The 26,090-nt window shown below is 39.5% G+C and overlaps 1 protein-coding gene across 3 annotated transcripts; it reads right to left on the bottom strand.

Moving 5' to 3' along the window:
- Positions 1-224: 224 nt before the first annotated feature.
- Positions 225-25,561, bottom strand: PGBD1 (piggyBac transposable element derived 1). Of its 3 annotated transcripts, none has more exons than XM_023191566.2 (7): positions 25,065-25,561; positions 18,497-18,930; positions 16,984-17,140; positions 15,534-15,622; positions 5,601-5,730; positions 4,576-4,672; positions 225-2,049 (listed from the first exon to the last, which is right to left on the bottom strand). In XM_023191566.2, the coding sequence occupies exons 1-7, from the start codon at positions 25,075-25,077 to the stop codon at positions 489-491; spliced, it is 2,481 nt and encodes an 826-aa protein (XP_023047334.2). In that variant the 5' UTR covers positions 25,078-25,561; the 3' UTR covers positions 225-488. The 3 variants fall into 3 exon arrangements, with proteins under 3 accessions (XP_023047334.2, XP_023047335.2, XP_023047336.2); XM_023191567.2 differs by lacking the exon at positions 25,065-25,561 and adding an exon at positions 20,804-22,620; XM_023191568.2 differs by lacking the exons at positions 16,984-17,140; positions 25,065-25,561 and adding an exon at positions 20,804-22,620.
- Positions 25,562-26,090: the final 529 nt, after the last annotated feature.

Raw genomic sequence — 26,090 nt, forward strand, 5'->3', positions numbered from 1 at the left:
TCCTGGCCAACATGGTGAAACCCCATCTCTACTAAAAATACAAAAGTTAGCTGGACATGGCAGCACGTGCCTGTAATCCCAGCTACTCGGGAGGCTGAGGCAGGAGAATTGCTTGAACCAGGATGTCGGAGGTTGCAGTGAGCCAAGATCATGCCACTGCACTCCAGCCTGGCCACAGAGCGAGACTGTGTCTCAAAAAATAAATAAATGAATGCACAAAATAGTCAATTGAACAAATAAAGGATTTCCCATGTCTGACACAAATTTGACATACAGAAAGGTACTTTAGTTCAACATTTTCACAGATAATTTTTAACATTGTTACAATAGTCCTTGAAACTCTATATAAATGTCTGATTTTTAAAAGTATTAATTATTTAATAACTTCATTACATATATCAGATTTACTTTGGGAGGGTACAACAGCATATACAATTATTATTTTTCTATGTCTTATTAATGTCTGCACTATGTCCATTTTATGTGTCTTAATCTGACAGATCAGCATTGTGTTCCAAGTAGAAATGTGCAACAAATCTCCGAAAATCCAAGGGGTCTAGAGAAGCACCTGGGTTACAGGCTCTGTGTAGTTGCCATGCATTGTTCATGGCTACATCAATCATGTAGCTCACCAAAATTGAGTACCATTTCTTGCTTCTTATCCTCACCCTATACTTCGAAATAATTTGATCCATTTTAGCTACACCTTCCTTGCATTCATCATACACTTTTACTATGGACGGTTGACTTATCTGAGGGATTTCTCCATCATCAGCATCACAACAACTTATCTCATTGACTGGTTCTATGCCCACAGCATTGGAGCACAGACTGATAATGCCATCCCCATACCAACGACACAAAATTATCTCATTGTTTTCTTCTACTTGGAAATCAAAATACCCTCTCTTCATTTTTTTCATATGTTCTACATTCATAAGGGGACATTTTTCGGTCCTGTTCTCACGAATTGTTCCTGTTGCCCTCACCCCTTTCTTCTTCAAGGCTGACAACAATTTGATACTTGTAAAGAAACTATCAAAACACAGGTGATAGGGATACTGACCTCTCTCTAAAAGAACATCAGCGAAGTTCATTACTAGATTTCCACCTAACCCAAGGTCAGGATCCTCATCTACCTTCATAGTTGATTCTTCTTGATAGGGCTCAAACCAAACCAGATAACCCTGTGTGGTTGTACCACACCAAATTTTATATCCAATTCTAACAGGCTTTCCATTCAGGAATTGTTCACTATCAAAGCATTCACACATTGACTTATCAAAGCAATAGTATTCTTCCAGGGGAGCATACAAGAGGAAATTTTTATTCATTTGTTTTATGAGAGGTCTCAACTTTGTAAACTTATCTTTTTGATCTAGGTGGCCATTATCTGCAAAGTGCAGGTTTGAGAAAATCAATTCAAATCTGTCCCTTCTGATTGCATCTCTAACCAGGTTCTGATTGGTGTCAGAGATTTCCCAATACATTCCCCTTCTAGGATGCCTCATAAATCCACTCAAAAGTAGGACACCAAACACACACCTCATTTCCTGAACTGTGACTTCCAAGCTGACATCTTTCTGAGAAGCATAATTATTGGTTTCACTGACAATTAAGTTGAATGTTTCATCATCAAAAAATAATTCAAAAAGCTCTACTGGGTTCAACTTTTCACTCTTGAGATTCAAAAGTCCAGAATCCAGTGCTGACCAGCTTGGAAAGTTGGGTTTAATGTCTCTTTTGGTCCAACTCTTTTCTGGGAAACAAGACACCTTTAACTTCTTTTGAGCAGGCTGGATCTCAGGCTCATTATCTTTTTCCACATCTGAGTCACCAGAGAATGAGAGACCTTGGAGCAGTTCACTCACTCGAGCTTTGTCTTTTCTTCTCCCTTTTCGGGTAATGTCTCCTGCAGCATATTCCAAGGATGAGATGTGCATCCGGGCCCACAAATCACCTGGGTGACGGTCCTTCAGAGTGTTCAAATGTGTAACTGTCCTTTCAGTAGGGATAGGAGTACTACAAAGAATCTGGGGTGCACACTCTCTGAGAAAGAAAAAAAGAACATGTTATAAAAATTCTCAATCATATTCTCTCACACATGATAAATCTGCTGAAGCTTAAATCTTTTGTGGCTTGGGTTGGGGAGGAGATACTTATTTCTCTTATGTTTCCATGGGGAGGACTTTGGCTAGATTGAACATTTCTAGCCTCTCTCCACCTCTTACTCACTCCTCAGGATGGAACTAACTCTTGAGCCTGGGAGAAAGAACTGGGTATCCTTGGTACACCCCTCTCTCTGTCCTCCTTAGGAGCTGGATGCAGACATCCCATGCTCCTTGGTGCCCCAAGTTGCATTGAGAAGACCTATGCAGAGGGACATCTGCTACACTCCTCCTCTGCCAGTACAAGCCTATTTAGCTCTGCCTTTAAGCCGTTTTTATCCGGTCTAACTTCTGTCAGTAAGAAACTGAGGTTTCCAGAACCATCTATTTTACTCCTGCAACCCTGTCAATTGGTTCTGAACCTGAACAAGAAAAAAAGGTTATTATTTACCAGGTCTCCTCACACCTCTCACAGAATTTCTGAATATGGAAGGACTTAGCCCCTGCTAGTTCTACATTCATCTGATGGACATACTACTCTGGGGAAGAACAAATGAAACTCAACTCTCAACTCATTGCACTTGGACTGATTTTTATGGGGTTTACAAGGAAGTAAGCTAAAGTTACAAAGATGAAAAGTTGTTTTTTTTTTTGAGACAGAGTCTAGCTCTGTCACCCAGGCTGGAGTGCAGTGGCATGATTTCAGCTCACTGCCACCTCCGCCTCCCAGGTTCAAGCAATTCTCCTGCCTTAGCCTCCCGAGTAGCTGGGACTACAGGCACATGCCACCACGCCCAGCTAATTTTTGTATTTTTAGTAGAAACAGGGTTTCACTGTGTTGGCCAGGCTGGTCTCGAACTCCTGACCTCATGATTCACTCACCTTGGCCTCCCAAAGTGCTGGGATTACAAGTGTGAGCCACTGTGCCTGGCTGAAAAGTATTATTTTACACAAACTTTTTAATTTTTAGATATGTGCATTCCTTGATCACACTGAGTCTTTCTACTGTTGACATCTAAACTCTAATAGCTACAGTGCATTAAGCCCAATATTGTGAGGAAAGGAAATGGGAGTGAGAAACGGGAAAAAAGAGTGAGCTAAGAAAGTGGGGTGGAAGTGAGGGAGGGGGACTAGAAGGAGGGCAGGGGACTAGACCTTTGATACCATGGTTAAGCTATTGCACCACACCTGAAATAGCCTACCTTCAGACTTTTTGTTATATGAATAAGATATCTTTATTCTTATAGGCACTGTTGCCTATCTGATGGTTGCCTGATAATAAAGGTACCTCACAGACACAACAACAGATTCCTATTCTCCAGTTGTATAACTCTGCTCTAAGTTACTCAACATCATTTCTCTTCCTTTAGCAGAGGCTGGCTCAGTCTTCACTAATCTCAATGCAAAATGTCACTTCTCTTCTTAAGCTTTAAGACATTTCTACTTTAGCTGAGATTTAGCTCCCAGTTTTTCTAAGTTGAACAAATGTCAATAAGGAAAATTCATACCCCATTCTCTGCTCTTTAGCCAAGTATCCCACCGTACTTCCTCTCTCTTTTCTCAAGTCTCTGAGGACCAAATGGCCTCACCAGAAGCCAATTCTCTGCTTGTGATTTGCTCCCTCTCTTTCTGCAATCCTGAGAAGCCTCAGAATATTGGGCATTCCCGAGGCTTTTCCATCTTGTTCCATTTCTTCAGAAGTTTCTTGATTTGCATAGGAGTATGTGTTACAAGTTCATTCATTCCCACAACCAGCACTTATGAAGTGCCCACCACTGTCATTCATTTCCACTTCATCAGCTAACTTTCCTTTTGACCTATACCTTGTTCAGGTCTAATGGCAGTTGAAAATACAGGTTAATTTTCCCTTATCTGAAATGCTTGGGGCCAGAAGATTTTTGAATTTTGGATTTTTTCAGATTTTGGAATATTTGCATTATACCAGTTGGGCATCCCTAACCAAAGATCCGAAATCCAAAACGCTCCAATGAGCATTTCCTTTGAGCATCATACTGGTGCTCAAAACAGCTCAGATTTTGGAACATTTCAGATTTGGAATGCTCAAGCTGTACCCTGCTTGTCCTCTTCTGCTCTGACATTTCTTTCTTAACTGTCATGGCAGCTTCATCTGTAGCCCTCACTGTTGTTAAATTATCTGCCTTCTGGCTTCTCTATAGCTCCACAGAAATGTAAGGGAGCCCAGGGAAGGGTAATCAAGGACAGACTGGATGAGGACAGGCTTCTTGGAGGCAACTGAATGTCAACTGAAGGTTTTGTATATTTATTGCATACTGAACATTTTGAATAGGTCACTTTCTTGGCATGGACCTCCTATGACCACAGAAGTGAGTGGCAGTCATCATATCTTATTCCAGGGAAGCAGGCTTTTGACCAATTGGTTTCTCTGATTCCACTCCAGTTTCTTATATCTGCAGGATTTGATTTACTGAGGACCATGGACACTCACCTGTTGGGCTTTCCTGAGGCTTCTCCACTTTGTTCCGTTTCTTCAGAAGTTTCTTGCTTTGCATTAAACAATGTATCTTTAGTTACAATTTCTTCAGCTAAAATATAGTATTAATGATTTAAATGTCATCTGTTCTGTGAATTTTGAAAAAAACAACTTCCAAGGTAGGGAACAGATGTTCCAAATCAAACAAACAAAAAATCATATTGGTGTTTCAAGGGTGCACAGTTTCAGCAATCCTACAAAATGTGGCATGGTATGGGAAAATGGTAAGAAAGGTTAAATAAGGCAACAAAGCCAAGCTGGACAGAGATCCCAACAGGGCAGAGCACATTTCAAGAAAATTAGACTGGGTGCTTTGGGAGGCTGAGGTGGGAGGACTGCTTCAGGCCAGGAGTTCAAGACCAGCCTGGGCAACATAGCAAGCCTCCGTGTCTACAAAAAATTACCTGGGTGTAGCCCCAGCTGTTTAGAAGGCTAAGGTGGGAAGACCACTTGAGCCCAGGAGTTTGAAGCTGCAGTGAACTATCATCATGCCACTATGCTCCAGCATGGGCAACAGAGTGAGACCCCATCGCTAAAAAAAACTAAAAAAATAAAATAAATATGAACCGTAGTGTTCTTAGAGAGTGAAGACGACCTCCTCTGAGGTAAAGACAAGATCAGACAGAGGTGTTCATGGGGCTTCCAAGTATGAAGGGATATCTGAAAGACAAGTTATATGGAATCCTTGATAGGGAAGAAAAAAGGGGAAAAGGATACAAAGGAGTCACTGAAGGAAACAGGGAACTGGGAGGGATGATCAGAGAAGATAACCACAAGAATCAGTAAGCTGATTAGCAACAGAAGAAAATGTGATTGGGAAGGATGCAAGGTGATAAAGCCTAGGAGAAGTCTGGAGGCACAGGCTACAAGAAGGGAATGGAAGGTTGTGGAAGGAAACGTGGGCTCCCAAGGGCCAAGCCGGGGTGAGTGAAGGGAAAATGAGAGTCCAGACAGGGGTCCAGTCAGAGGCCTGGCCTTACTCATCAGACTGAGGCTTGTAACTGTCTTCTGAGCTGAGTTCCCACAGAGGTTCCTCCGAGCCAGACTCAGATGTGGCCACTTCTCTGTAGCAAGGGCCTGGGCTGTTTCTTCCTCAGTCTTCACCAATGTCTAAAAAGTCAAAAAAAGAAAATAGCCTCTTTGTTTTCACATGGTTAAGGAATCCAGTTGTGAAGGGTGTTGAATACCACACTGCAGACCAGTAGTTCCAGCCCCTCAGGGCATTAAGTAAATTTGTGGGAATCTTTCTGGTTATAACAATGAAGTCCACCACCACTCCAAGCCAATGCCATTCAGAGGGTGAGGCCAGTGACGCTAGGCATCTTGCAATATGTGGGACAGTCCCACACTACAAATAATTCTTCCACATCCTGCAGGACTTTTGAGTGTCCTCCTGAATCAAACCTACAATCAATATAAATCAGCTGCACTGAAACATAGGAATCCTAAGAGTTTTTATAGGATGATACTGAAAAAAAAAAAATCAGTGATTCAAGAAAGTTAGAGAAGGAAGCTTACATAGATTAAAGATATTGTCACAAAAGTTGACTCACTTAGATTGTTCTACACAGTTTTACAGCATTTTCTACATATTTGGTTGAACAGCACTTCAATATAATATTGCAGTTATAACAAACACAATTAAACTGACTACAAATACATAATGGAGTTTTCAGACTCCTTTAAACAGACTTGGAATCTAACGTAAATGCAGAAATCTCACTAAATTTCATGAACAAAGATTGTTTAAAAACATTTCAAAGCTAGTAATGATATTTAGGCTAGAAAAATCACACACTGACATTATTTATTTTGGAAACTGTCTGAGATTTTCTATCTCTCTGACACTGTTCCAAAGGGCTACCACATGGTTTCATTAACCTCTTGATTTTCTCTCATTTTCCAATCTTACTTTCTCTTTCTTGTTGCCTGAAAAAGGATACAGTGCCAGTCTTTTACAGAATGAATGTCTGTTTTGACGAGGGGGTTTCAAGACAGAAGATATTTTCTCTTTAACTCATCATCACCATATCCCAAACTACAAACAGATAATTTATTTTGATAATAAAAGGCAAAGCCCACCTCATTTAAACATAGGCATACCTCAGAGATATTGCAGGTCCAGACCACCACAATAAAGCAAGTATCACAACAAAGCAAGCCACATACATTTCTTGGCTTTCGAGTGCATGTGAAAGTTATGTTTACACTTAAAAAAAAGTATATATCTTAATTTAAAAATACTTTATTGCTAAAAAATGCTAATAAGCATCTGAGTCTTCAGAGAGTTGTAATCTTTTAGCTGGTAGAGGGCCTTACTGCGATGTTGGAGGCTGCTGACCAGTGTGGTGGTTGCTGAAGGTTTCGGTGGCTGTGGCAATTTCTTAAAATAAGACAACAGTAACATTAGCCACCTTGATTGACTCTTCCTTTCACAAAAGATTTCTGTGTAGCATGCGATGTTGTTTGATAGCATTTTACCCACAGTAGAACATCTTTCAAAATTGTAGTCAATCATCTCAAACCTGCTGCTGCTTTATCAACTAAGTTTATTTAATATTCTAAATCCTTTGTTGTCATTTCAACAATGCTTCACCAGGAGTAGATTCAATTTCAAACCATTTTCTTTGCTCATCCATAAGAAGTAACTTATCTGTTCAAGTTTTATCATGAGATGGTAGCAATTCAGTCACATCTTCAGGTTCCACTTCGAATACTAGTCCTTTCCACCACATCTGCGGCTACATTATCCACTGAAGTCCTAAACCTCTCAAAGACAACCATGAGTGCTGGAACCAATTTCTTCCAAACTCCTGTTAATGTTGGTATTTTTACCTCCTCCCTTGAATCACAAATGTTCTTACTGGCATCTAGAATGATGAATCCTTTCCAGAAGGTTTTTAATTTACTTTGCCCAGATCCATCACTATCTATGGAATCACTATCTATGGCAGCTATAGCCTTACAAAATGTATTTCTCAAAAAATAAGACTTGAAAGTCAAAATTACTCCTTGATCCATGGGTTACAGAATGTGTATTGTACTGGAAGGCTTGAAAACATTAATTTTCCTTGTACCTCTCCTTCAGAGCTCTTGTGTGACTAGGTGCTCTGTGAATACGCAGTAATATTTTCAAAGAAATGTTTTTTTTTAGTACTACGTCTCAAGAGTAGGCTTAAAATATTCAGTAAACCATGCTGTAAACAGATGTGCTATCATCCAGGCTTTGTTGTTCCATTTCTAGAGCACAGGCAGAGTAGGTTTAGCCTAATTCTTATGGACCCTAGGATTTTCAGAATGATAAATGAGCACTGGCTTCAACTTTAAAGTCGCCAACTGCATAAGCCCCTAACAAGTCAGCCTGTCCTTTGAAGCTCTGAAGCCAGGCATTGACTTCTCCTCTCTAGCAATCAGTCTTAGATGGCATCTTATTCCAATATAAGGTTGTTTCATCTACATTGAAAATCTGTTGTTTAGTGTCGCCACCTCATTAGTGATTTTAGCTAGATTTGAATAAACTGCTGCAGCATCTACATCAGCACTTGTTGCTCATGCATTTTATGGAGACGGCTTCTTCCTTACACCTCATGAACCAACCTCTGCTAGCTTCCAATTCTTCTTCTGTAGCTTCCTCACCTCTCTCAGCCTTCACAGAACTGAAGAGAGTAAGAGATGTGCTCCAGATTAGCCTTTGGCTTAAGGCAATGCTGCGTCTGGTGTGATCTTCTATCCAAACCACTCAAACTTTTTCCATATCAGCGAAAAGCTTTTTGCTTTCTTATCATCTGTATATTCACCAGCACTTTTCATTTCAAGAATACTTCCTTTGCATTCACAACTTGCCTGTTTGGCCCAAGAGGCCTCCTAGCTTTTGGCCTATCTCGGCTTTCAACATGCCTTCCTTACTATGCTTAATCACTTCTAGCTTTTGATTTAACTAACTGAGAGACATGTGACTCTTCTTTTCACTTGAACACATAGAAGCCACTGTAGTAGTATTATTATAAATGGTTTCATTTCAATATTATTGTGTCTCAGGACATAGCAAGGACCAAGGAAAGGAAAAGAGAGGGGGGAACAGCTGGTCAATGGAGCAGTCAGGACACATACAATGTTTATCGATTAGGTTTGCCATCTTAAATGGGCATGGTTTGTGGCACACCAAAACAAATTCAATAGCAACATCAAAAATAACTGATCACAGATCACCATGACAGATATAAAAATAAAGTTTGAAACACTGCAAGAATTACCAAAATGTGACACACAGACACAAAGTGAGCACATGCTGTTAGAAAAAATGGTGCTGACAGACTTGTTCCACACAGGGTCATCACAAACTTTCAATACTGCAAAGCACAATAAAGTGAAACACAATAAAGGAGGTATATCTGTAATATCACACCTCCTTATTTTCTCCCTTTTTATCTGTCCACAATTTGTTTTGTAACTTATATTGCTTTCCTACGGCTCTCGTAACAAAGTACCACAACCTCAATAGCAGAAAACAACAGAATTATATTCTCTCATGGCTCTGGAGGCTAGAAATCCAAAATCAATATATTAGCAGGGCCATGTTATCTTTGAGAGATCTATGGGAGGCTGGGTGCGGTCGCTCATGCCTGTAATCCCAGCACTTTGGGAGGCCAAGGTGGGTGGATCACTAGGTCAGGAGATAAGACCATCCTGGCCAACATGGTGAAACCCTGTCTCTACTAAAAATACAAAAATTAGCTGGGTGTGGTGGTGCGTGCCTTTAATCTCAGCTACTTTAGAGGCTGAGGCAGGAGAATCACTTGAACCAGGGAGTCGGAGGTTGCAGTGAGCTGAGATCACGCCACTGCACTCCAGCCTGGAAAAAGAGCAAGACTCTGTCTCAAAAAGAAAAAAAAAAGAAAAGAAAAGAAAAGAAAAACAGTTCTATGAGATAATTTTCCATGTCTCTCTCCAAGTTTTTAGCATTTGTCAGTAATTCTTGGTGTTCCTCGGCTTGCAGATGTGTTACACAAATCTTTGCCTCCGTCATTACATGGCATTTTCCCTGTGTGTGTTTTTCATTTGGGCATTTTTCTTTCTTTTTTTTCAACCCCTTGGTAAATTTGCAAATATGGACTTCTTATAAGAATACGAGTCATTAGATTTAGGGCTCACCACATGAATTTTTTTTTCTGATTTTTGTGAAGAATGTCATTGGTATTTTGATAGTGATTACACTGAATCTGTAAATTGTTTTGGGAAGTAATTTTAATAATATAAATTCTAATAATTTATATTATTTTAACAATATAAATTCTTCCAATCCATGAGCATGAAATATCTTTCCATTGTTTTTGTGTCCTCTTCAATTTGTTCCATGAGAGTTTTAGTTTTCCTTATATGTCTTTCACTTCTTCAGTATTTAAATACTAAATTATAAATTATAAAATACTAAAAAATATTAAATACCTAGGGAATTTAAACACTAAATTTAACTTAATTTGGTGTTTAAATTTTTAGTATTTAAATTCCCTAAGTATTTTACATTTTTTGTAGCTATTGTAAATGCGATTATTTTCTTGATTTCTATTTCAGATTGCTCACTATTGGAGTATATAAATGCTACTAATTTTTGAGTGTTGATTTTTTATCCTGCAACTTTACTTAGTTTGTTTATCAGCACTAACAGTTTTTTTGGTGTAGTCTTCAGGTTTTTCTAGGTATAAGATTCTATCATCTGCAAACAGACTAACCTGACTTTTTGCTATCCAGTTTGGATGCCATTTATTTCTTTCTCTTGCGTAACTGCTCTGGCCAGGACTTTGGGTATTATGTTGAACAACAGTGGTGAGAGTGGGCATCCTTGTCTTGTTCCAGTCCTTAGAGAAAAGGCCTTCAGTTTGATGTTAGCTGTGGGTTTGTCACATATGGCCCTAATTTTGAGGTATGTTCCTTTTATACCAATTTTGACAAGGGTTCTTATCAAAAAGCAATGAATTTTATCAAATGCTTTTCAGCATCTATTGAAATAATAATATGGTTTTTGTTCCTGATATTAATGTGATATATTACATGTATTGATTTGCATATGTTGAATCATCCTTGTATCCCTGGAGTGAATCCCACTTGATCATGGTGAATGATCTTTTTAATGTGTTGTTGAATTCAGTTTGCTTGTGTTTCACTGAGAATTTTTGCAACTATGCTCATCAGTGATATCGGTCTGTAGTTTTCTTTTTTATCTTGTATCCTAGTCTGGTTGGCCTCATAGAATGAATTTGGAAGTAGTACCTTTTCTTTTTTTTTTTTCTTTTTTAAGAGTTTGAATAGGATTGGTATCAGTTCTTTTTTAAATGTTTAGAATTCAGTAGGGAAGCCAACAGGTCCTGGGCTTTTCTTTGATGGAAAACTTTTGGTTAAGATTCTATCTCATTACTTGTTATTGGTTTGCTGAGGTTTTCTATTTCTTCATGGTCCAATCTTAGTAGTTGGCATGTATCTAGGAATTTATCCATTTCTTCTAGGTTTTCAAATTTATTGTCATATAGTTGTTCATAATAGTCTCTAATAGTTTTTTGTATTTCTGAGGTCTCAGCTGTTACGTCTTTTTCATTTCTGATTTTATTCATTTGGCTCTTCTCCTTTTTTGTTTGTCTAGCTAAAGGCTTTTGTTTACCTTTTCGAAAAATCCAACTTCTTGTTTCACTGTTCTTCTGGGTGTTTTTTTTTTTTTTTTTTTGTCTCAATTTCAGTTATTTCTGCTCTAATCTTTATTATTTGTTTCCTTCTACTAATTTCGGGTTTGGTCAGTTGTTGCTCTTCTAGTTCCTTGAGGTGTATCATTAGGTTGCTCATTTGATGTCTTTTTACTTTTTTAATATAGGTGTTTATTGCTATAAATTTCCTTCTTAGTACTGCTTTTGCTGTATCCCACAAATTTTGATATGTCACATTTTCTATTTTCATTAGTTTCAAGACATTTTTAGATTTCCTTTTTAATTTCTTCCCTGACAAATTAGTTGTTCAGAAGCATGCTATTTCCAAGCGTTTGTGTAGTTTCCAAGGTTTTTCTTTTTATTGCTTTCTAGTTTTATTCCACTGCAATTAGAAAAGATACTTGATATGATTTATAGTTTTAAAAAATTTGTTCAGATTTGTTTGTGGCCTAAGATATGGTTTATTCTTAAGAATGTTCCACGTGCTGATGAAAAGAATGTGCATTCTGTAGCAGTTGAGTGACATGTTCAGTAAATATCAGTTAGGCTTATTAGATCTAGTATGTAGTTTAATTCCACTGTTTCTTTGTTGACTTTCTGTCTGGATGATGTGTCAATTACTGAGAATGGGGTAATTAAAATCTCCTACTATTATTGTATTGCAGTCTAGCTCTCCTTTTAGATCTATTAATGTTTTCTTTATATACTGGGGAGCTCTGGTGTTACCTGCATAGGTATTTATAATTGTTATATACAGCCGGGCACGGTGTCTCATGCCTGTAATCCCAGCACTTTGGGAGGTCAAGGTGGGCACAGTGCTTGAGGCCAGAAGTTCAAGGCCATCTTGGGCAACATGGCAAAAACCCAGGTGTATAAAAAATACAAAGAATTATCCAGGCATGGTGGCACACACCTGTGGTCCCAGCTACTTGGGAGGCTGAGGTGGAAGGATCACTTGAGCTTGGGAGACAGAGGTTGCAGTGAGCTGAGATGATACCACTGCACTCCAGCCTCAGTGACAGCGAGACCCTATCTCAAACAACAACAATAAAAACCCTCTGTGGCTAAGTGATTTTCTCTTATAGTATGCCTTCATTTGTTGCTATTTTTAGTGTGTTTATTATAGGTTTTTGCATTGTGGTTATCATAAGGCTTACAAAGAAGACCTTTAGATATAAGAAGTTATTTTAAAGAGATGACAACTTATCTTAGATCTCAAATACAAGAGTAGAAACAAAGGCAGAAACACACAGAAAAAAATTATATGCTTTAATTCCATTCCTCTAGATTTTGACTTTTTGCTGTCTCAATTTATATCTTTATATTACCTATCTTTTGACAGGTTGCTAGCTATTATTATTTGTTTTGTTTTAAAGACATGGTCTTACTCTGTCTCCTGTCTCCAGGTACAGCGTCAGGGTCTTACCATGTTGCCCAAGCTGGTCTCAAACTCCTTGTCTCAAGTGATCCTCCCACTTCAGCCTCCCAAAGAACTGGGTTTACAGGCATGAGCCACTGTGTCCAGTCCTATTATTGTTTTTGATAGGTATGTCTTGGGACTTCACAGTATAGTTGTGAGTATACTGTATGCTACTATTATAGTAATAAAGTATTCTGGGTTTGTCCACGTACTTAATTTTATCAGTGACTTTTATGCCTTCAAAAGTTTTCTTTTTGCATATTAGTTTTCTTTCCTTTTAGATTAAGAATTCTTTAGCATTTCTTGTAAGATGTGTCTGGTGGTGGTGTACTCTCTCAGTTTTTGTTTGTCTAGGAAACGCTTTCTCCATCATAAATGAAAGATAATTCTGTTGGGTACAATATTCTTGAATGTCAGTTTTTTTCTTGGAGTACTTTGAAAACATCATTCCACTTTCTCCTGGCCTATATGATTGCCATTGAGAAGTCTGTTGCCAGATGAGGTGCAGCGTTTGTTTCTTTTCTCTTGCTGTTTTTAAGATCCTCTCTTTTTCCTTGAGAGTTGAGAGTTGAGAGTTTGATTATTATATGCCTTGTAGTAGTCTTAATTGGGATGATTCTGTTCCGTGTTCTCAGATCTTCCTGTACCTGGACATTTATATCTTTCTCAGGTTTTGTGAAGATTTTTGTTATTATTTCTCTATTTTTTAAAATTTATTTTATTTTAATTTTTTGAGATGGAGTCTTGCTCTTGTTGCCCAGGCTGGAGTGCAATGGCATGATCTTAGCTCACTGCAACCTCCATCTCCCAGGTTCAAGCGCTTCTCCTGCCTCAGTCTCCCGAGTAGCTGAGATTACAGGTGCCTGCCACCACACCTGGCTAATTTGTTTTTTGTATTTTTAGTAGAGACAGGGTTTTGCCATGTTGGCCAGGCTGGTCTCGAACTCCTGACCTCGTGATCCACCCGCCTCAGCCTCCCAAAGTGTTGGGATTACAGGCGTGAGCCATCGCGCCCAGCCTATTCCTTCTTTTAATACATACAGGGTCTTGCTGTGTTACTCAGGCTGGTCTCGAACTCCTGGCCTCAAGCAATCCTCCTGCCACGGCTTCCCAAAGTGCTGGGATCACAGGTGAGAGTCACTGCACCCGGCCTATTGTTATTTCTTTGAATACGCTTTCTATTCTTGCTCAGCTCCAATAGCAGGCTGTTTAAAGGATGGCTGCCTCTAACGTTTGGTCCCTTTGCAAACACTTGATTCTCCATCATTCCATTTTCTGCCATGAGCTAAAGCAGCATGAGATCCTCACCAGACAGGCTGATGATCTTGGACTTCCCAGGCTGCAGAACTTTGAGCTAAATAAACCTCTTTTTAAAATAAATTATCCAATCTCAGGAATTCTGTTATCAGCAACACAAAATGGACTAAGACAGAGTCTATTTCCAAATCAGGTCACATTCACAGGTACTTGGGGTTAGGATTTTCACATATCTTTTGGAGGGACATAATTCAATTTACAACATCTAAGCCCTACTTCAATTAAGGGCCCCACTTTCTCTGTCTAGTCTTGTATTATCCGACTCAATACTAGTTTCATTCCACTGTCCACCTACACCATTGCCCTTTGATTTTCTTGGACTTCTGATCTTATTCCTCCTTCATTTGAACTTACTAATGATACTTCAGTGCTAACACCTATGTTATTTCCTTAGTTATAATCACGTCAAGCACTTGCATTTTGAAACACTACTTTTTTTTTTTAATACTTTATGTTCTAGGGTCCACATGCACAACGTGCAGGTTTGTTACATATGTACACATGTGCCATGTTGGTGTGCTGCACCCATTAACTCGTTATTTACAGTAGATATATCTCCTAATGCTATCCCTCCCCACTCCCCCTACCCCACAACAGGCCCCGGTGTGTGATGTTCCCCTTCCTGTGTCCAAGTGTTCTCATTGTTCAATTCCCACCTACTGAAATGCTACTTTTAAAATAAATAACTTTTTTGTTTCTACATTATACCATTATATTACATTTAAGGGAATTATGTTGATTTTCAGAATGTGCATGAGTACGTTTTATTTTCTAGACACTTCTTCTCAGGAAGTATTTGTTAATAACAGGAGGCACTGGGTCTGATAGAATTAAAAATCAATTAGAAGCCATAGAAGAGGACTGAGCAAGTATCTTGAGGAAACTGATGTGGCAGCAATATGCAAGAGGACTTAAATGAGAGACTTTTTTTTTTTTTTTTTTTTTTTGTAAATGAATGACTAGGAAAATGAATGAACCACTGATGAGAAAAAAAAAAAAAAAAAAACCAGAGTCCATTTTGTGAAGAAGATGTTAAGTATTACCTTGGATATATAGAATTTCCATTATTATCACCAAGCATTAATTGCATATGTGCTGAATATAAAGTAGTGTGAGAAAGGGCCCTTGTTCTAAAGCTGGGGAGATAAACCAAAGACTTCAAAAGAGAAAATATCAGTTACTCAACATCAAATGAGTGGAGCACTTTCTGAAACCAGGAGCCTCACTCCACCCCTCACTCCCATGCCTTGAGATTTGGACATGCCTCCTAAACAATGAAATGAGACAATGGCATGTAATCAATACAAGCTCCTTGAATGATACAACACACTTTGTGATATTCTGTGACAAGGTGAAGGCAGAGGGACTATGCTACCTGAATGGCTCTCGGAACGATGAGTGTGAGCCAAGAGAAGGGCAAGGAACATGGAATGAAGGAGAAAGACCACTACTGACATTCCTACAAGCTTGGGCATCCTACTTACCTGGGACCTGACTGGGTTAAACACAGGCACTGCAGCCTTGTCTCTGGGGCTTTTTTCCTGGAGATGAGCTGATCCGTGGGGAACAGGCCCTGTAGAGGGAGAAGGTAAGAGTCCTAAATGAGACATGATGGCCTTCAGGGTACCCTTTTTGGAGACTCAGCCTTTTCCCCCAAATGTTATGTTTGTGAAACATTCAAGAACTAAGATGTAGATTTTACTGTGTGAGAAAGAGCATCACAACTGCTTTCATTCTGTCAGAAATTCTAAAATTCTACAGCTTTAGGGTCTCTCACCCAAAAAATGGAGTGGGATTTATGAACTCATAAGATGTTTTATAGTCATTCACTTTTACATAAAGAAAAAATAAAAATCATAGATAAAAATAAAGGGGAGGAAGAAGCTGGTGATAAAGGAAGGATCAAGGAGAGAACACAGAGGCAAAAGAAAGGATGTGGAGAGTAGAGAGATGAGACAGAGGGGAAACAGGAAAGCAGAAGAAAGGAAGATGAAGAAAGAGACAGGAAAATAAAGATATTAAAAAAAAAAATAGAGAAGAGATGTTAGCCATGAACTAGAAAAACTGTTAGGAGGTACTGATCCCAAAGAACCAACAATAATCAAAATGGCGATGATGACTGCACAATGCCAGCCACTGTGCTGTTACCTTAAAAGATTATTTCCAATCCTCAAAATAATCAAGAAGGTCCAAATTACTGCTGCCAAAATCCTAGGCACATTCAGAAGAATCACAGCTGAGTGCAGAGTACACACAGAGATCAAACAGATAATTGTTGACTAATTGAATGACCTATTAAATGACTTGCCTAGGTCACACAGTTGGCAGTTGGCACATGGCAGAGTACAAAATTATCAAATGAAGAGCACATGTGGTAATTCTAGCCCAAAATATAAAGCAGAACATCACTTTTCTTTGCTCTGCTTTTCTTTGCTTCCGTAACGGACCACTATGGAATCTTTTTATTGCTGTTGTTTCACTTCTAGTTTGCTGGAAAAAAAACAGCCTTGCCCCAATTCACTTTTACTATTATATGTACTGGTCCACAACACAAACATACTAAATAAACCAGCTTAAAAAGCACAGTGTAAAATAAAGCAGGTCTTTAAAAGTTTGTCCAGATACAGGGTTAGACAAAAAAATAAAACTTGATGTTGGTCAAAGGGTACAAACTTGCAGTTATAAGATGAATAAGCTCTGAAGACCTACGTACAGAATGGCCACTACGGTTAGTAATAATGTATTGTATATTTGAAATTTCATGAGAGTAGATCTTAGGAATTCTTACCACAGACACATAAAAGGCAACTGTGAGATATGTAAGTTAGCTTGTGGTAATCATTTCACAATGTATACAAACTTGAGGACAAGAAGGCTGTGCAAGTGTCAGTGGCCAGCTTCCAGTGTCCTCACTAAACTCACTCTAGCACTCACCACTCACTTCTTGGGGGTTCTCTTGAGGAAGCTGTGGAGGTTCACACTTCAGAGTGGTTACCCCAGGCAGGAGCTGGAGGCTCGGACACTCCAAAGAGACTCCTTGATATTCTGTCACCACTGGGCACATGTCCTGTCCCTGAATATAGACAGAGGCCTGGAAACAAAAGATTTATTTTGAAAAGGCATGCATATATGGACTGCATGCTAAGAGCCAGGCACTGTTCTATATGCTGAGGATACAGCAGCAAACAAGGCAGAAAAGACAGGCAAAGGATCCCAGCCCAGAAAAACAAAAACAACAAACAAGTGGATGTTTATAAACTAGTTGGTCAAAGTTTAATGAGGAACAGGATATGTACACCAACTCAAAATGTCTCCCACAGATTACTTAGTAATTACATAGGGGAAAATGGCAACTTTCTAGTGGAGAAATTTGACAGGTACCACTGTAACCTCATCAGTAATGGGACAAATCATCACTACGCACCTCCTGAAGTGATGCACTGAGAACACAACATTACCTCTGTGGTATTCTAGCCAAAATGTGCAGCCTGAATCTGACCATGAGAAAATATAGGACAAACTCAAATTGAGGGATATTCTCCAAAAAAACTAGCTGTACTATTCAAAAATAACAATGTCATGACAAAGAAAGACAGCAGCTACTCCAGATTCACAAAGACTAGAGATATGGCAACTAACTGCAATATGTGATGCTGGCTCGTATCCTGAATCAGAGGAAAATTATCATAAAGAACATTATTAGGATAACATGGCAAAATATGAATAAAGACTAAGGTTATATGACAGTATCATAATTTTAATTTCCCTAAACTTGATTTTTGTATTCTGGTTATACAACAGAATGTCCTCACTCTTCAGAAATACACACTGAATGGCCGGGTGCAGTGGCTCACGCCTGTAATCCCAACACTTTGGGAGGCCAAGGCAGCATGATAACTTGAGGCCAGGTGTTCAAGATCAGCCTGGGCAATACAGCAATACTCCCACCCCCTCTACAAAAAATTAAAAATAAATTAGCCAGGCATGGTGGCACACACCTGTAGCCTCATCTACTCAGGAGCCTGAGGTGGGAGGATTGCTTGAGCCTTCCACCATTGCAGTTCAAGACCGCAATGAGGCTATGATTGTACCACTGCACTCCAGCCTGGGCAACAGTGAGGTAAACGGATATAGTGTTTGCAACTAACTCTCAAATGGTTTGAGGGAAAAAAAAAATACTGCATGTGTGTATGTATGTATGTGTGTGTATACATGTACATATGCATATTGGGGGGAATGCACTTCCTTGCACAAGTGTGTACACAACAATGGGACTTCATGAAACAGATGTTAACAACTGGCAAATCTGGATGAAGAGTTTACAGGAGTTCTTTATTCTTCTAATACTTCTATAAATTAGAAGTTATTTCAAAATAAAAAGTTAAACATAAACTGATACATGTCCCCCTGTTCTTCTCCCGCACCACCACACACATTCTCTTCCCACCTGTTGTCCTGTGTCTCCACTTCCTGTCTCTAGATTCTCCAGCACTGTCACTGCCTCCTCTCCACTCTCCAGAGGATATGTCTTCACACAGGGCTGGAGCTCCTTGGGCAGGATGGTCAGGAACTGCTCCAGCACCAGCAGTTCCATTATCTGTTCCTTGGTGTGCATCTTGGGTCTCAGCCATTGATGACAAAGTTCTCGGAGTTGGGCCAGAGCTTCCCGGGGTCCATGAGCCTCCTGGTAGCAGAACTGCCGAAAGCGCAGGCGGCAAATCTCCTGAGTGTGGGAGCTGCCCTCCTGTGAGTTGCACACCTGCTCCCAGGTGGGATCTTCCTCCTTCACTTTCACAAGGCCATCTTCATTTTCAGGAACAGGGCCTGGCAAAGCTTCATACATGTTGCGTTTAGAGGCTAAAGCTTCACTTAGCTTGGGGTCTGTGTTCAGAAATAGAGATCTGAGGCATAAGAATTGATCAGCAACACACAAATTCTAAGAGCTTCAAAACTGTATGTAATCTACTTATATTTTTGTCCCACTGTAGGTAATGCTCAAAAGCTGAGCCTGCTTGCTTCTAATTATCAGTGAAATGAATCAGAAGTATATTTTGAACTAGTACTAAAGAGTCTGAGTCCAGAGGTAAGGGATGTAGGATATGAGGGAAGAAGCGTTAGCAGTAAGAACGCTCGAGTAGCTTGCACTTTAGCTGGGGAGAAGGGATCATTTTACCCATTGAGGAGGCAGATGGCTGCCTTCATGGGCAAATAATACAGTCTCAAAGGTCATCTATGTCTGTGTAACTCTCACTGAATATTCCACTTTAAATGTAGGTGTAATAGACTGTTTCCAAAGTCTCCCATCCTCAAATACCTTTTGTGATGAGATTTTGCCACTGTTCTCATCAAGGGGTGGAGTCTATGTTTCCTTCCCTTGAATCTGTTCTGGCCTATGACTTGCTTTGACCAATGGAATACGGCAGAAATGACATTGTCAGAGAGAGTGCTGCTGTAGCTCTTGGCTCACTGCCATAAGACTGCCATGCTGTGAGAGGCCCAAGCTAGCTAGACAGAGGTCATGTGGATGAGAACCAAAATGACCAAGCTAAAGCCCGGCTGGGCCTAGTGCTCAAATAATTCACCAGCTGAATGCAGCTCTATTAGTAACTCCAGGTGAGACCAGTAGAACTACCTAGTCAACCTGCAGAATCCTGAGGAACAAACCTGAAAACAATCCTTGTTTTCAGTCACTAAATTTAGAGTTTGATTTTTGATGCAACAACACATAAATGGAACAGTAGAAATGCATCAAGTTCTTTTCTTCCCTCTCTTCGTTTTTTCCTTTGTGATCTCCTTAGTCACACTTTCAATATATCTCTGTTCCCAAGAAGACTCAAATCTCTGGCTCCAGCTTGCTTTTTGCACTCCAAACCCACATCTTGAAATGCCAGCAGCTGTGGGCTTCTCCTGCACTATAATTTCAACAGATCTCAAACTAAGATCAGAGTCCCTCAAAGCTGCATTCACTCTGTATTTCTCCATTTCTACTGGCATCACCATCATCTTCCATGCATTTAGTCTTTTAAACAGCCTCTATATACAATCAGTGAATCAAGTCAATTCTTAAAAACGCCTCTTGCAGCCATTCTTTCCTTATTATTTTACTATCATTTTCATTCACTGTCACAATAATGTTATGGTATTCCTGACCAATTCCCTGCTTCTATGGTCACTGGATTAATATTCCCTAAAGCACAATTCTGACTATATTCAATTCTGACTATATTCGCTCACACACACATAAACACATACAAAGTTTCCATTAAACTCGTTGAAGTACATTCAAACTCCCCAGGATCTAATCTTTACTGATTTTGCTGATTTGTTTGTCACTCAATAAACATTTGGGGAGCATCTCATTATTTTCCAGGCATAAAGCTAACTCTGGAATAAAAGACTTAGTTCCTACTTTCAAGAAAGCCATGGTCTTCCCAAATTCCTCATCTCACTGTCATGCTAAGTACTCAATTTTTTTTCCACCCACTCTATACAGTCAGGACCCCCCTTCTAAAGGTAAATTCCCAAGGCCCAGCGCAAATGTTCTATGTGAAACCTTCCCTGGCCACCCCTAACCCTAACATATTGACAGGAAAAGTAAGCCACACAGGTAGAGATGGGTGTTCCCACGGAAAACTGCACCCAACCTTCATCTCCTCCATCTCGTATTACAGATCACCCAGCCCATCCCCTCCCCACCCGGGTTCTTGAGGACAGGAGTTTATCTCTGCATAGACTCTATAAGCCCGGCACGTACCTGGTATTCAACAAATACTGATGGACTTCTTCACGAAGGCAGGTAAAGCACCTGAGATGCCACAGCCAGCACCCTCAGGCGCACCCCAGAATGTATTTTTCTGAGATTACACCCAGCATCTACCACCGCGCCAGACACTGAATACCTGCGTGTCTAATTGTTGGTTAATGGACCAAAAGTTCAGGAACGCGCACAACAAAGACGTAGCCGACCTCGTGAAAGGCTCCCGAGGGAGCGCAGAGGCCCGGGGCTGCCCAGTCGGGAGCGCCGGTTTCCCCAGAGCCCAGGCCGTGCTACTGGCGGGCTGGCGGGGCTGATGGGTGTCTCCGGCGCCTCCAGCAGCTTGGCCTGCACAAAAGCTTCTCCCCTCGCCGCGCCCGCAACAGAGTGGCGGAGTCTGGCGGGTTCCTTGCCTCTCTAGGAGCACGGCCGCTCGTCTCTCTGGTGATCCGGGAGGACCCCCGCTGCCACCTCCCGCCCCGCCCAGGTCGCTCTCCGCTGACGGACCCCAGTCCCATCCGGACGGTGCAAGCACGCCCCACATTTATGTACATCATTTCAATTAAAAACCAACAGAGTGGTAAATGTCTTCGGGGTCATCACTGGTTAGGAGGTGAAATATCAATTAAAAGACCATTATAGTAATCTGTACAAATTATTTTCTTTAAGTATACATAATATATGTACAATAAAAAAGTCAAGTTGCAGAAGGACCATAAAACGAAAAGTGTCCCACTCTTTAGAGTTAACCATTGTATTTTGTGCGTATTTATCTAGGACACTACCTGTCACACAGTAGCACTAAATAAACATTTTGTTTAGTGAATAAGCATTTATACATTTTAAAACACTTATGGTATCATAATGTAATTTTGCACCTTAGCTCTTTCCGGTTAAGACAGCTTGGAGATCTTCACGGATCAGCTTATTCTTTTAAAGCTTTATTCTTATTAAAGCTAAGTAATATTGTATGGGTGTTCCATAATTTACTTAACTATCCTATTGATCATACTTAGGTTATATTTTTTCTTTAAAAGCCATGCTAGAGGGAACATCATTCAATACCTTTATATTCTTTTAAGAATGTATTTCTAGGATAAATGCCACATATTAGAACTGATCAGCCAAAGGACATATGCATTTAAAATGTTGATATGCAAGTTCCCTATTTGATTTTTAAGGGCACTTCTGTTTAAGAGTAAAAGGAGACTTTAGTAGAAAAATCAGTAAAGGATATGAACGTTACTATACACAAAACAAGGTAAGTGACAAATTAACATGTGAAAAGATGTTCAATAGTAAAAATATAAAACACTCTTTTAAAAACAGACCCATTATTTATTCATTTACCTACTGAGTTTTGGCAATTATGAATAAAGCTGCTATAAACATCTATTTATAAGAAAACAAGAAAAAAGAAAGAAAAAGAAAACAAGAAAAAAATGAGCTATCAAGGCATGAAAAGACATGGAGAAAATTTTAATACATACTAAAAAGTGAAAGAATCCAATCTGAAAAGCTATATATTGTATGGTTTCAACAAGTTGAGTATCCCTTATCTGAAATGCTTGGGGCCAGAAGTGTTTCCAATTTCAGATTTTGGAATATATATGTACATTATGAAATATCTTAGGGATGAGGCCTAAGTCTAAACATGAAATTCATTTATTTCATATATACCTTACTCACATAGAGCTAATTTTATACAGTTTAAATAATTTTGTACATGAAACAAAGTCTTTTTTTTGAGATTGAGTCTTGCTCTGTTGCCCAGACTGGAGTGCATTGGCACAATTTTGACTCACCGCAACCTCTGCCTCCTGGGTTCAAGCAATTCTCGTGCCTCAGCCTCCCGAGTAGCTGGGACTACAGGTGCGTGCCACCACACCCGGCTAATTTTTGTATTTTTAGCAAAGATGGGGTTTAGCCATGTTGGCCAGGCTGGTTTCAAACACCTGACCTCAGGTGAGGAGCCTTGGCCTCCCAAAGTGCTGGAATTACAGGCTTGAGCCACTGTGCCCAGCCGAAACAAAGTCTTGACTGCATTTTGTCTATGACCTGTCACATGAGGTCAGGTGTGAAATTTTGCACTTGTGGCATCATATTGGTGCTGAAAAGTTTCACATGGTAATGCGTTTTGGATTTTCAGATTGGGGTACTCAACCTGTATACATGACATCCTGGAAAAGGCAAAAACTATAAAGACTGTAGAAAGATCAGTGGTTACTAGGGGCTGGAGAAAGGGAGGGATGCACAATAGGTAAGACAGAGAGGATTTTTAGGGCAATGAAACTACAATGGTGGACACATTATTATGTATTTGTCCAGACCCATAAAATGTACAATACCAAGAGTGAACCCTAATGTAAACCGTGGTCTTTGGGTGGTAATATGTCAATGTAGGTTCATCAATTGTAACAAATGTCACCCTGGGACGGGATGTTGATAATAGGGGAGGGTATATATGAATGGGAGCAGTGGTATATGAGAAATTTTTGTATATTTCTCTCAATTTTGCTGAGAACTTAAAACTGCTCCAAAAACTAGTCTATTAAAAAAAGCAATCCATTTTGTATGTATCAGTTGTCAAATATTCAAAAGAATAATTCCCAGAGTTTATGTGGGTATAGAAAATTGGGCATTATCACAGGCTGCTAACAAGGTATACAAATTTGTATAACTTTTCTGGAGGGCATTCTCGCAAATACATCAAAAGCCTTAGAAAATATGCCTGCTTTCTGCCTCATTGATTCTCATTATGGGAACTGAACAAAGAAAAAAATTCTGTAAGTAGGCAAAGTTGTATTTCCAAGAATGTTCACTGAAAAATTGTTTATGGTGATCAAAGTGTAAATGACGTAAATAATTAACACTGGGGACATATACCATAGAATATTGCACAGCTTATATGGAAAATTATCTTCCATGAAGACTTTTAATGATTAGCATGTCTTAATCAGGGATTTGTTTGAAACCTTTATTAGAAGGAAACAGTATTCTATGGACTCCCAAGACCAGGATATATATGGATTGCAGAGGCTGAGGGCTGAAGTTGCCACGCCTGATTCATGGGATTCCCACTTCAGGAGTCCGCTTCATTTTTTGTTTCTCAGTTTGTCTCAATTTGGTTTGGTTTTTATGTGGCCACAAAAATTGTTCCAGTGTGTGCCTGTGTCCTCTCTCTATTTTTCTATGTATATTTTAGACAGGGTCCTGTTCTGTTGCCCAGGCTAGACTGCAGTGGTACAATCATGGTTCACTGCAGCCTTGACCTCCTAGACTTGAATAAGCCTCCCATCTCTGCCTCCCAAGTAGCTAGGACTACAGGTGTGCACCACCAACCTAGCTAATTTTTTTCTTTTTTGTAGAGATGGGGTTTCGTCATGTTGCCCAGGCTGGTCTCCCATCTGGGCCTCCCAATGTGTTGGGATTACAGGAATGAGCTACTGCACCTAGCCTCCAAAGTAATATAACTTTTGGGTTCACATGCCTAATAAACATTAATCAGAATCTGTGATCCAATGTCAAATTCCTATGGGCATCTAAAGCCTGGCTTGAGGGTCCCTTCCTGATCCAATCATTGGTGGGGGACAGGTCACATGGCAGGCTGCACACTCAGGATTATGGCAGGAGTGGATTAGAATGGGGTGTGAGGATAGGTAAATTGACTATCCTGTTACACATAAAAATTGTTCATGACATAAAGTCTAGTGAGAAAAGTCAATTGTTTATGTGTGAAAAAGACCAGTTACCTACAAATCTATATTAAGAGGTTATATCTGTACCATGAACAAGATGATTTGCTTTCTTTACATTTTTCAAGTTTTTTAAACAATGGATATGAACTTCTATCAGATATAAATTAATAATTGATGAAGATATTAATACAGACAATTAGGGTTATTTTTTCCCTTTCCTATTTTTCCATACTACTTTTAATGGCAAACTCCATAGTAACTTTTTATCAGTTTTTTAAACAAGTGAGTGAGTGGGAAATGGAGACACAGCGACTTCCCACTTCACTGTATATTTGGATATTACAGGATACTACTCAAACAGAAATGCCTGATCAGTAGAAAATATTGCTGCAATACATCCCTCCTGGGTTCGTGTCCTCTGAATAGGGATTTTTACTTTACTTTTCAGGGTATCTTACACTGCAGGCAAAACCTTGAGATTTGTTATAACATTTGCCCTTTGTTCAATGTTTCTATAACTTTTTAGAATAAAGTAGTAAGAAGACATTATTAATTAAATGTACCTCCAGTTGACATTTATGCCCATGTGGATATGGGTCTGACCCAAGGGAAATAACGAGAACATCATTTCCTTTGGACCTATAAGGAAGAATTAAGTTGTGTAAGGTGTCGATACATTTAGAATGTTTACATCTGTTCTACAAAATCATCATGGAGAAAGCCAATATACGTCTTCCAGATAATTGTGAGGGAAAGTACTTCACACTTTGAATCTTTTCATTTTCATAATAATAATATATTCTATGTACTTTCTTTCTTAAACTGAACTGAATCAAATAGGTTTAAACTATGAGATGGTGCTAAATGTTTAGATACTGATCTTAACATAGTGCTCAAAATACTTTGGGGAAAATTCCAGACATCAAGTTAATTTTACTTATAAAGGCAGAATAAAATATATATAGCTTTCTGGCTTTCTAAGCAACCCACTACAACTGATTTTACATGAAATCTTTTAGTGTCTCAAAAAGTTATAGCTGAAGGCTGGGCGCTGTGGCTCACACGTGTAATCCCAGCACTCTGGGATGCTAAGGTGGGTGGATCACCTGAGGTCATGGGTTCAAGAACAGTCTGACCAACATGGTGAAACCCCGTCACTACTAAAAATACAAAATTAGCTGGGCATGGTGGTGCATGCCTGTAATCTCAGCTACTCGGGAGGCTGAGGCAGAAGAACTGTTTGAACCCAGGAGGGGAAGGTTGCAGTGAGCCGAGATCGTGTCATTGCATTCCAGCCTGGACAACGAGAGCAAAACTCAGTCTGAAAAAAAAAAAAAAAAAAAAAAAAAAAAGAAGCTATAGCTGCTTCTATGACAGATGTGTTTTCTTTTCCCTCCAAGAAACTGTATTGATTGTTGCTTTTGGTCAGCTTAAGTCTTCCCTTTATCCTTAGTAATGGAAGCCTAATTTTCAGCTGGGCACTCTGCAATCCAGAATAAGACATGCTTTCCAGCCTTCTTTGCCTAGGGTTTTGCCTATGACATACTTGCTAAGTGATTTTTGGAGCCTGCTCAAAAGGAGGTGACTGA

The sequence above is a fragment of the Piliocolobus tephrosceles genome, chromosome 5, assembly GCF_002776525.5.
Source record: "Piliocolobus tephrosceles isolate RC106 chromosome 5, ASM277652v3, whole genome shotgun sequence".
In the NCBI taxonomy this organism is placed as follows: domain Eukaryota; kingdom Metazoa; phylum Chordata; class Mammalia; order Primates; family Cercopithecidae; genus Piliocolobus; species Piliocolobus tephrosceles.

Coding starts and splice junctions, on each gene's coding strand:
- PGBD1 (XM_023191566.2), bottom strand. Junction 5,731..15,533: donor TTAACCCAGTCAGGTCCCAG/GTAAGTAGGATG, acceptor TTGACTTTTTAG/ACATTGGTGAAGACTGAGGA. Junction 2,050..4,575: donor GCCTCAGGAAAGCCCAACAG/GTGAGTGTCCAT, acceptor TTTCTTTCTCAG/AGAGTGTGCACCCCAGATTC.